The sequence below is a fragment of the Arachis ipaensis genome, chromosome B08 (genome assembly GCF_000816755.2).
Source record: "Arachis ipaensis cultivar K30076 chromosome B08, Araip1.1, whole genome shotgun sequence".
NCBI classification, from domain to species: domain Eukaryota; kingdom Viridiplantae; phylum Streptophyta; class Magnoliopsida; order Fabales; family Fabaceae; genus Arachis; species Arachis ipaensis.
In genome coordinates, this window is record NC_029792.2 from 75569051 (window position 1) to 75581453 (window position 12403).

The following is a 12403-nucleotide window of genomic DNA, read 5'->3' on the forward strand; positions in this document are numbered from 1 at the left end:
TAAATATTGATGCACTCAAAATTTTAAAAAATATTATACATAATCAATAATTTAAAAAATTTAAAAAATAATTTTATCTTGTAGAGAACCGTTTAAAAAATAAAAAAGATTTAACAAAATAATTTATGAGAGTTCTTCAGTTCATTATTGATAGGTATATACATGTAAAAAAAAATTAAAAACCAAATATTAGATAAAAAAATAATTTTTTTTAAATTAAATTGATGAGAGAAAACTTTGTATGTGAAAAAGCGATTAAAAATATATAAGAATTAATACAGTTTTGTAAGTAAACTGAAGAGAAAGGAAAATAATAGTGAAAGTTATGCGTGAAATTAATAAAAAACGGTATAAAATTTATAATTGTAGTGAATGGAAGCGAGGAAAAGATGGAGGCGATACAATCACGATGTTGAAGGAAGGAGAACGATGGCAACAGTAATAATACAGAAAAGTGCACCTAATGGTGAGAGGAGAAGCACTAAAAATTGAATAATGAGATAAAAAAATTTTAACAGAATAACGATATCAAACTGTTGGTATAAAATACTCACATAAAGAATATACCCAAAATAAAATAATAAGATCGGTAAAAAATTATTTATCACCCCTAATTATTTTTTTCCTCTTTTCATACATGGCGTCGAAAATCAACATTTGACATAGTCATTATCTAGTTCAGAAAATCACAAAAACTCATCCAAATAATTGTTACATACAGAGAAGCACATTCAAAATTGGAAAGAGAAATAAGAAAAATTGAAAACGATAAAATTAATTAAAAGGATAAATGATTGGAATAAAGAATTAAAGAAGAGGTTACGGTTCCTACAACTATTAGTGAAATACAGAATGAAAATGAGATAGATGAATATGTGTTGCTGTTAACGGTGAAAGTTCTTTTATTTAAAGTAACTGACGCATGTACGAGAGAATCTCTATCATTAAGGACAATATTGGAATGTAAATTTGGATACGAAAACTCCGTATCGGCATTATATATACTAGTCAACCACTTTTTTTATGGGATTTAAAGTTGATTATTTTAATGATTTTTGAAATTTTAAATTTGAATAACTTAAAAATAATAATATAGAATAGCTTATGCTAATATAGAAATGTTTAAATTAAAATAATCATATATTACCTATCTATAAATAATAACAATATAAAAATGATTTAATTATAATGAATATATACGTCACTTATCTACAAATAACATAATCCATAAAATAGTAATTATTATAATATATTATCTTCTTCTATCTAACTCAAAGTCATAAAAATAAATATAAAAATATGATTATTTACAAAAGATGAGCTATATTCAAAAGTCATATTTTTTCTTTGTTTGGGGACCTTTTTTTAAGTGGTAAGCCAAAGTACGGATCTGTATTTGAAAAATCTTTCATGTGCCTGCAAAAAGTGTAAAGAAGAAAAATAATTATGTGTTTTTTTTGGAAATTATAAATCAAACTATACGTAAAAACGTTAAGATAAACCTAAAGTAATTTCTGAATTTGTATTGAGTAAAAATCTTTAGCAATTCCTTACACATCTCCTTATCAATAAATTCTTGAGCCTTGAAGAACTACAAAATTTAGAAATCAATAAAATATACCATATGCCAATACATATTTCATTATATTTGAACGACAATTTAACAATAAAAAATAAAACCTGTAAAATTAAAATTTCTTGTTTGAGATTGGATTTCCTACACATGCACAACAAAGGAAGCCATTAAACCCTCTTTAGAGCATTCAAATCTATAATTATCCGATATTACCTCTATTTTGTGCGGTTTTTAATCTAATGATAGGTATCTGCAATGTTGTTCTTTACTAACATCAATTCTTTACTAATGATAGGTACCATTGCATAAGCTAGTCTTAGGATCTATGTTTCTCAATAACATCAAAGGTGCCTCTTTTTTCACCTTCAACACATGAGGTGGCAACCCGCCTGTAGAAACTGAGTTAAGGTATTCTTGTTGATATAAATTATTAGCATCTCCTTCTACCTCATCAAATGAGACTAAATTTTGTTCTTCTTCTAGAAACTGGTTGATAATTATATCATTAAGCTGCTGCACATCATGATTTTTTGGCGTCAATATTGCCCTTTCTACCATGTAAGAAGCGTTCCACCCATGAGATTTTAGGTTTGGAAATATTTCTTCTATTAACTTGTGTAACGATGTTTCACCCTCCCACGGAATTTCCATATTTGCTTGTATCCGTACAAAGTCTTCATGTATGGTGGGCTCAATTCCATCACCAATGCGCATAAGATACTCAGCAAAAATATGATCATTAGAAGATCGCATATTTTATCGCAAATGGAGAATTTTAGTGGAAGCCCATAAATGAGACTTAACTATAGAAGCTGAAATCATTTGTATAGCCTTTCGGTACGACAAGCAGTACTGGGCGGAAATCTCCTCCCATCACCATCACTTTTTCTCTAAATGGCATATCGTTTGCTAATATGTCTCTCAGAGTGCGGTCTAATGATTGCACTGATTTTTTATTTGCCATTGGTGCTTCATCCCAGATGATTGCCGTTGTTTGTCTAATCAGCTTTGCAAGATCTGATTGTTTGCCTATGTTGCAAATGGATGATGGTTTTGTATTAATTGGGATCTTAAACCTAGAATGAGCTGTTTGACTCCCAGGCAATAATGTTGCAGCTATTCCTGATGATGCAGTTACCAAGACAATATGACCCTTATTTCTCAATTCTGTAATTATAGCTCTGTAAAGAAATATTTTGCCTGCTCCTCCTGGCCCATCAACAAAGAACACTCCACTTTCTCTTCGATCAATTATATCCATAATGCACTTGAAAGCTTTAGATTGGTCATTGTTCAATCTTTCTATGGAACACAGGTCTTCCCGGGGTACTTCGACCGACAGTTCTTCTTGGATAACCCTGGGTATCGAGTTTTCATTGTCATTTTCATGAGTTAGAGCTGGCAAAGCGTATTGTGTAATCTGTTTTCCATGCTGAATGAGTATATCATTTATATCCCTGAGTAGCTGATTTGTGAACACTAAGGCTGTTGTAGTGCTGGTTGACGGATAATCATCCACCATATATGAAAAAAATTCATCCCATAAGCTTCTTACATCTGTAAGCTCACAAAATATCAAGATGGTTCCAAACAACCCTCGTAAAGCACATGGCAATCATAAAACAGAAGCCTCAACCAAACACGCACGAACGCTACTATCACTCTCTAACAATCCTCGGTGTTGAGCAGATTACTTGAAGGACGAATATTGGACCCCATTAACTGTTAGCAAGTCATCCCAACTGATTGGTCCTCTGACATTAGATAACAGAATACACAAATAGAATTTTTCTCCTTCTGAAGGTGATACACTATAAATTTGACCAATGGATCTCCTCTGCGTCTTGTGTCGACGCCATTCCTTTTCCTTGTTGTGCCAAGTGTAATATTATGGAATTTCCCTGTACAGAAGATGCCTAGATTGTTGGTCCTCCTCATTATTTAGGGCAAAGAACTCAGTGAGCATTGTTCTAGAGAAATAATCATCATTAAGTATTTCAGGAATGGTTTGGTGATCATAGAAGCTCACTTGATGTTAATTTGGCAAATGAATTTGTAACCTTTCCACTGATGGATACATTCGGTAAAGGTTAAATTTAAATATTCTCCAACATGCCTCTGGAGCAGCGATCCATCTTGCATCAACAAACTGTTGGACCTCATCAACATTAGAACTGTTGTGAACTTCCATTGCAACCCTGTCTGGACCCTTGTAGCAATACTTCTAGAGATACTTTCACTACAAAAAAAAGAGTTTAAAATGACAATTATATTACGGCGGTTTTAAAGACCTGCCATAATGTTCAGATATTATGGCATTTTATGATGCTGCCATAATTAATTTGTATAAAATAGCGATTTTGGTGATTCTGGCGGTTTTAAACCGCCATTATCAAAACCCATCATTTGAAAAAACAAGCCCAAATAAAACACTTCTCCAACACCTAACCCGAAAAGGCGAAAACCCATTATTCCTGAACCTAACGCGCGCTGCCACCAAACCCAAAAACAAAGACCTGTGCTCTACTCCGGCGACGATCTGCTCCAGCATCTGCTCCGATGACGATCTGCTCCAGCGGCTGCTCCATTGACGATCTACTCCAGCGGCTAATCCGGCGACGATATTCTCAGTGGCGTTATCCTCTGACGAGATTGTGTGCTCTCTCCAGTGACGATCTGCTCTAGAAGGTTCTCCTCCGGCGGCGTGTTCGCCTCCAGCTACAATTTCTGTGTGAGAGCAAGGTTGATCTTCTTTCTCTCTCTCAACTTTCTACTGTTGTGAAAAATACCTAAAAATTTGAAATGGAAAATCAAGTTGCAGAAACTTCATAAAACTACGAGGATCTGTTGCGCAAGTATTTCCTCCGACGATCTTCTTCGGTGGCGATCTCCTCCATCAACGCTTCTCTTCCATTGATGAGATCTGTTGCGCAAGTGTTTTCTACGGCATCGAGTTGTGTTCTGCGATTTCTCCATCTCCATCGAGCTTCATTGAACATCTAGGTTAGTGTACAAATTTGTATTATCTTCTTCTATTTAATCATGATTAATAAATATGCCATGTTCTATGCTAACAATGACTACGTCTTTTTCTTTAATTCTAGGTTTTTTATTTTCTTCCTTGTTAGAAGAAATTGGAGGTGAGGCATTTCCTCCTCTGTTCTATTCTTCTTCCCTCTGTTATTACAAGAAACTGTGATTTATGCTATTCTAATCTTAAAGTGTGCTGATAAAATTCATCATCTGTAATGTTTTTATGCATATTTTTTCCATGTCTTGAGATCTGTAAAAGTTTTTCATATAATATGTTGGACCTGAACCTGAATACAAACAACACATAGGAATATGCATGCGTATATGTACAGTAACTGTATTTTATTAAACAGGTGATTGGTATCTTTGAGGAGTTCCTTTCTTCTCAAGATAGTGGTGCTCATCAATTGTCAGAAAAAGGAGTCTTGCAAGTTTTGTTAGATGTAAAATTTACCACTGATATACTGTCTGGTGGTGATTCAAATGTGGTTGGGGAATTACATAGAAACGCAAAGGCAAAAGTATCTGTCAGGAGGAAGCAGGACCAAAGTTCGAAGACCTCAGCCATTAGAGAACATTCAGATCAGTTATTAAACCGCCTTTCTCAGAGGCTTGATCCTATTGACTGGCTTATGTAAGTTTTCTTATTCTTTTGTTCAATTTTTTTCATTTTTTCGCCTTGTAAATAATATTTGATGGAAGCAATTTACAATCCATGAATAGATGGTTTATGATAACTAAATTTGTTAAATTACTAATCCTGATTTTGAAGATGTCATGATTTGGCAAGCAACATCCACCATTTAATGCTTATATGGTAGCAGATACTGCTAGATACTTAGGCTCCATGGTTTAAATATGGGAGGTTGAAATGTAGTTTTTGTTTGTTTTCTTGTCTCGAGAGAATTTGTAGTATCCTTCTTTCTGTTGGTCTGGTAATGATTCTTTTATCTGATTTCATATGTGAAGGTATCAACCATATCTATGGGAGAATGAGCGGCAGTCATATCTGCGACATGCTGTGCTGTTTGGTTTCTTTGTGCAACTTAACCGGAAGTACACTGACACTGTTCAGAAACTACCCACTAATTCCAAGTCTAATATTCTTAGGTGTTCTACGGTTCCCATTTCAAGTACCTCCCCATCAGGTCCGTGTGATTGTATATCTTAACCTAGATGCAATTGTTTATGCAATGACTATTTTCATTTTAGTCTTACTGAGAAGTTCATTAATTTTTACTAAAGTTAATATTTAAAAATAAATCTTATTACAAACATAATAATAATTACTGTAACCCCTTGAGGTTGGTGCTGCTGCTATGCTTCAAGTGCACTTGGGAGCATGAAACTTCAAACAAGTGGCCATGCTTCCCTCTCTACCAAGCACTCAACACTGACCTCAATTTGTTCTTTTCTCTTATTTTGTCTTCATTTGTCATATAACTCCTCAATTTGCAGAGGTGAAATTGTTGACCAGTCTCTCCTAATAATTACTAATATATACTACTCCCATCCTAACATGTATATCCACAATTTGCTGTGTAATTATATATTTTTGTTAATGAGGTTTGCCTATCTATTAGTGTAATTCTTATATAATGTTGATAGTTACAACATATCAACTGGTATTTTTGATGGTGTTTCTGTGAAATATGTTTCCTGGTCAAGAGAGGTAAACTAATTACTAGTATATTGCTTTCTTCTCAAGGGTGTCATTGTTCTTTTATAATGAATAATTTCTTTCAGTGTATTTGGTATTTTTTTTCTCAGAGGAATCATAAAGGGAACTGGATATCTGTGTTCATGTGATGACTGCAAACAGATATTGAATCAAAGATAAGAAGAATTGAGGATGACCCTGAAGGATCTGGGACCTCCCATTTGCATAGTATTATTCAAGGAGTTAATTTGCAAGCTAATCGTGCTTTGAAGCCTTTGTTTGAGAGACAAGTGAGTGAAGTCTAAATTTTACATTTTCTTCCAGAAATCAGGTTCCCCTCCCTTCCCCCTTCCTCTTTATTAACTTTCATTTATTGCTTTTAGAGGATGCTTTCAATAGAGTAATTGATTTATTCTAGAATTCTAATTAAAATATAAGGATCACTTATCTTACTTGGAGCAGATTCTATCTCATGGTTTCTTCCATGCTGACCCTGTAAGTTTTATATTCCTGAGTTGCTAAATATTTTAGACTCTCTCTCTCTCTCTCTCTCTCTCTCTCTCTCTCTCTCTGAGTTGTTGACCCTGTAACTCACTAACTTGCCATGTTCTTCTCTTTAGGATGTCTCAAGAATTGAAACAGCTCCAGAGTATGTTGCCGATCATATGCTTTAGAGATGGAAGTCCTGCACTGCCAGATGCCTTATCAATGACGAATTCAGCAATCTCAAGTAGGCAACAAATTTGTTACACTTTTTCTTAAAACCATAGTTCTAAAATGCAAATTCTATCTTAATTTCTCTCTACTCTGAACTTGTATACTTATTTTTAATAATTTTTAATAATTCACTTTTTTTCGTTCCTTTTTTTTCAGGGATAAATAGTCTTGATATAGGCTGTGTTTTCCAATGCAGAAAAATACCCCTATGACATTGACAAACAATCAGGTATTAAGGCAATATCTTTGGTTGTTAAGGCACATCATTGGTTTCGCTCCTAAAAGCTTAAGTTGTTAAGGCACATCATTGGTTTTAAATCATATAGACACTTTAACTGTTAGGTGAAGGCATAAGATTATTTTTATATCTATAACACCATTTTATTAGTGGATAAGGGTTAGTTTGTAGGATTATTTGGTGGCGAAGAGAATTGATGATGGTGAGCTCATCAAGAAATTCCATGTAATGACTGAGATATTGTATCTTATTCATTTGTTCTCCAACTTACTAAGGAATTTACCATTCTACTTGTTTATTTTCTTGACTCAGCTTCTGCTCTTGTGATCGAAACCATGGAGGCTTTGACTGTAGCATTGAAATTGTAACTCATCAAGGTACTTGCTTACCAATTTCCAAATGTATTGATAGAATAATAGAATATATAGCCATAGGAAGATTATAAATAGGAGCAGATGAAGAATCCAAATTTGTCAATTAATTCAACTATCAAAGTGAATAACTATTACTATTTGCACTTTTTATTTTAAGCAGATGGCAAAATTAGATATATGCGCAAGTCCAGATAGTTTGATAATATCATTAGACAAATTAATGACGGTAAAAACTACCTGGAAAAAAAAAAGGTAAATAAGCTTAGTTCATAAATAATTATATTACAATTTTATATACTTTTATCAATATCATTAGAAAAAGAGGCAAGCCTGATCAGGCGATGAATAATGATTAATGATCTGGTAGGTATTTCTTGGGGACATGGGAGCAGGGAAGACAAGTTTGGTTCTTAGATTTGTGAAAGGCCAATTTTCTGAGTACCAGGTTACTCTTAGTTATTGCATTTTCTTAATATATTATATGGCTATTAGTGTTGGGAATGGATTAACCTTATTCTATGTGGAAGGGTGCAGGAATCAATAATTGGGGCAGCGTTCTTCACTCAGGTTTTGTCTTTGAACGAAGCCACTGTCAAATTTGATATATGGCCAAATACATCAAATTGTTGTGCTTTGCTTTTAATCAGATCAGGAGACACAAGATGTTAATGCGGATGCTTGGCACGATCTTGCCTTAGGCCAAGAATAGAAAGTTGATTAGTTTCATGCTTTGGAGTAGGTTTGAGACAATGATGCTTCTTGTTCTTGAACTACGAGCCATCCTTCCTATTTCTTGGATAAATTTTATACTTCCAATTTTATGAACCAGTTCATGTGATGTCATTGCCCATGGATTGCTGTCACTAGAAGTACCTTGTATAGTTGTATTGCCGGTTAATAGAAATCAGCACTTGATAATGCATTTTGGCATGTTTATTAGATTTTTTGTTCAAGTAATACCTTTAATAAAGTAAGCAGAAAATATTGTATCTTTTTGTTTGGACGAGAATCAACTTTAATATATGTTACTAATGTTAGTAAATGATTTACGTACTGATAAAAAATTATTTGTTTAATACGGTAAAAACGACGGTTAAAACTACCTTTCTAAACTATAAAAAAATGCCACTTTTACCCGGTAAAAATGGCGGCTTATAATTGTCATTTTAAATATGAAATGCCATTTTAACATGGTAAAAACGGCGGTTTTAAATGCCGTTTTAACCAATAAAAATGCCACTATTAAGGTAAAAATGGCGGTTCAAAATGCCGTTTTTACCAACTAAAAATGCCGTTTTAATCCGGTAAAAACGGCGGTTTCAAACGCCATTTTAACCAACTAAAATTGCCACTCTGCCAAGGTAATAATGGCGGTTCATAAACGCCGTTTTAACCAACAAAAAACGCCATTTTATCCTGAAAATAACGGCGGTTTGAACCGCCGTTTTAACCAACAAAAAATGCCATTTTATCTGGAAATAACGGCGGTTTGAACCGCCGTTTTAACCCAACTAAAAAACTGCCGTTTTAACCTGGTAATTATGGCGGTTTTTTAAAAACCGCCGTAATAACCTAATGGCGCTTCAAATTATGGCGGTTTTTCTTGAGCGTCGTTCAAGGTAATAAGGGCGGTTCAAACTGCCGTAATAACCCTAAAAAACCGCCGTAATTACCAAATTTTTTTGTAGTGTTTATACTCTTGATACTACTACATATCTCAACATTAATATGGCAATCATACTTTAGTAGTAGCCATAGGTTGTACGGAACTACCCATTTATTGTCAACTATGACATTTTGGTTAATTGGTACTGGTGTGTCGAATCGTCGCTTATATTGCGGATATGAGTCGTCACCTCTTCATGTTTCTGTTGCGAACTCTTTTGGATAATTGCGTTTACATTGGCCATTTTTCATACAGGGTGAAGATTGATCAAGTATTCCGCAAGGACCATGAATCATATGTTTTAGCACTGCATCATGTAGGTGTGGTTCTACTTCTTTAGATGGTATCTCTGCACGTACCAAACTATCATAATGCTCTGAGTCAATTAACTTGTCATTGTTTTCTAAGATTAGCAACATATGTACATGTGGCAACCCTCTTTTTTGAAACTTAGTGACATAAATATAGCTCTTCACCTTTCCCAAGACACCCTTAGTAATTACATCCTCTTTCAGCTGTTCAAATTTGGCTCGAAAAATTCTTGTTGTTAGATCTGGACGATCTTGTGGAGTTTGAACTGGGTTGAGTTCTAAAGTTATTTCAGTCCAAGATGGTTTTCATGTCATTGTGAGAAAAATATCTGGCTTGCCCTCTTTAAGAACAATCGCCATTCCATCTTCATATCGTTGGGTCATGTCGCGACGGCTACCAATGAACGACGATGGTAATATTGTTCTTTTTCTTCCAACATTTTCTGGATACAAATATAGAGAGAAATAAAAATAGTTTTAATAATTATTTTGGGTAATTCTTAATGATTTACGAAGTAGCAAGTAGATACAACAATATTTACCTACATTGGTTTCTCCTGTGTGCAAGGCATCTTGTAAGCCTTGGTATAATTCAGCCCATAATTTTCTCTGTCTAGTTCGAACCCATCTTAACTTTCCGGTTTTAATTTTCACATAGTTATCAACAACATATTGTTGTAGTAGTCGCCCTGCTTGCAATACGGTGGAATGATCATCGGGACGGATCTACAAATTTTTAAGAATTTGCAAAAAAGATTAGATACATTGAACAATTTTTTGGCAGAATTTTATTGAAGTCTATACTGCGTAGGAAATGAGGATTTGTACCTGGAGCATATAGCTATTATATGTTCGGCATGATACTTTGCCACCACTTTGACTTCGAGTATTGATATCCCATCCATGAGTTCCAAATGGAAAAAGAAGATGATATTGTAGTGGATCGTAATAGCCAATGAATTCCTGAATCCTTCGTAGGCTACCAGTATGAGTTTGCACCTTAATATCTCACCAACAATTATAGCTGCTACCTGCGACGCAGTTGGAAGACTATATTGTGGCTGATTAGCAGGTCGCTCTCTAATGACCAAACTACACTCATGTACATCTAACCGTTATGCAAGCTGGCAAAACACATGGAGAAAAGGATTATACCGGTGTAGCAATTGTTGTAACTTGAAAACCAATGTTTCATGTAGTTGTGTGTTCTCCAGCATCCTATTCTGTAACTCGTGCTCAGTATCATATATGTACAGTTGCAAAAAATGTGGTTGCGTGCCCTGATCCGGATAAAATTCCCCTATACTGTGATATATTGAGCCTTGAGCACGAAATGTATATATACCACGACCTGTTATAGCTAGTTGTTCATCTATGTGCACACCACACGAAGTGAAGTAAAATACATGATTGTATCCACGAATATATTTTCTAAAATAGTTTCCTTCTGCAGAGGGGTCCAGGAAGATTTCAAGCAATTCTTGAGGAGCATTTACTCGGGGAAGATAGACTTTTCCCCCATTACAGCACATCTCAAACGTCTCATGGTGAAATAGACGTGCGCTACAGTAATGACATGTCCTTGGGATTGGTAGCGGAGTTCGAATTATTGTTACATCCTCTTGAAAATTTCGAGCACAATTGTGGGATGCTCGAACATTTTATCTAATTTCTGTACTTGTATTAAATTTACATATATTTGGTTAGAAAATCAGAAAATTATTAATTTTGTAACAACTAAAAAAAATAGTACTTTGGTGATTATAAATACAAAGAATTACTTCCATTATAGTGATCATAAAAAAGAGATAAGTAACTATCAAATATTTAAGTGATGTTTCAATAATTTTTTTTTAATTTTGTTACACCGTATAATATTGTGATGTTGTTTGACTTTATGTTTTTCAAATTTTGTTATTCAGATGTATTTAACAACCTTAATTTTAAAATATTTTATTTTATTCTTTATAAAGATGTTTTTTATTCGTTAAATAAATGTTTTTATTCTTTTAATTATAAAGAAATATTATTTATTATGTAGCAAAATAGTTTTATTTTTTTTAATAAAATAATTTTGTTTAAAACCTTTTATTCGAAACTGTTATAACCAAGTTAAAACCACATACGATCTATAACAATATTATATTATTTTAAATATTTATTATTTCCTTGTTCTATAATATGTTTTTGAATTTTGAGTTATATGTTAACATTATGTTTGTTATGGACTATTTTTTTAGATTAAATAGTCAATACAATATAGTTTGAGTCTAAAATAAATAAAAGTTTTTTTAAAAATGCTATCTTTATATATCATAATTTTTTTTGTATAAAGTTCTCAGTTGCATCAGTTGTCTTATAGCATTTTTTAGTTAATTATCTTATATAGGGTATGACGATTTTTGCCTTTGGCTAAATTTTTTAGTTTGTATGTTTTGTTTCATGTTTTAAATTTTTAGATATTACTGGTCGAAGTAATACAATTGAAGATAATATTGGTTCATATTTTATTTGTTCTATTACTTCTAATTATTTTTATTTTGTATGCTTTCGCCTAGAGTTATCATTTTAATTTTTACTATTTATTTTATTTCTTAAAATATATTTTATTTAATTATTTTATGTTGTCATTATGAGTATCTAAATATTTAAAAAATTTATTATTAAATTAAAAATAATATATATTGAGAACTTAAGAGTACATTCGATAGATAAATTACAGATAAATTGTACTAAAAGTACATTAACATAGAGATATTATAGAAATAATTCAAATTAAATGGCAAACTAAATTGTAGAAAAAAAGTTTAAAAAAATATACTAGAATT

General features: G+C 33.0%; 2 protein-coding genes and 1 long non-coding RNA gene across 20 annotated transcripts; 1 reads left to right on the forward strand and 2 right to left on the reverse strand.

The window, feature by feature from the left end:
- On the reverse strand, positions 1862-2329 carry LOC107611141. Its single transcript, XM_016313099.1, has one exon. The coding sequence runs from the start codon at positions 2327-2329 to the stop codon at positions 1862-1864; it is 468 nt and encodes a 155-aa protein (XP_016168585.1).
- Positions 2376-3098, reverse strand: LOC107611142 (ATP-dependent DNA helicase pif1-like). The gene has a single exon (XM_016313100.1). The coding sequence runs from the start codon at positions 3096-3098 to the stop codon at positions 2376-2378; it is 723 nt and encodes a 240-aa protein (XP_016168586.1).
- Positions 3997-8591, forward strand: LOC107613596. 18 transcript variants are annotated; one of them, XR_002352612.1, is made up of 12 exons: positions 4000-4318; positions 4398-4579; positions 4681-4716; positions 4963-5243; positions 5579-5757; positions 6380-6600; positions 6708-6764; positions 6890-6999; positions 7143-7215; positions 7537-7601; positions 7759-7850; positions 7966-8591. It is a non-coding gene; the product is annotated as an uncharacterized LOC107613596 (long non-coding RNA). The 18 variants fall into 18 exon arrangements; XR_002352613.1 differs by having other exon boundaries at positions 6732-6764; XR_002352614.1 differs by having other exon boundaries at positions 6380-6559.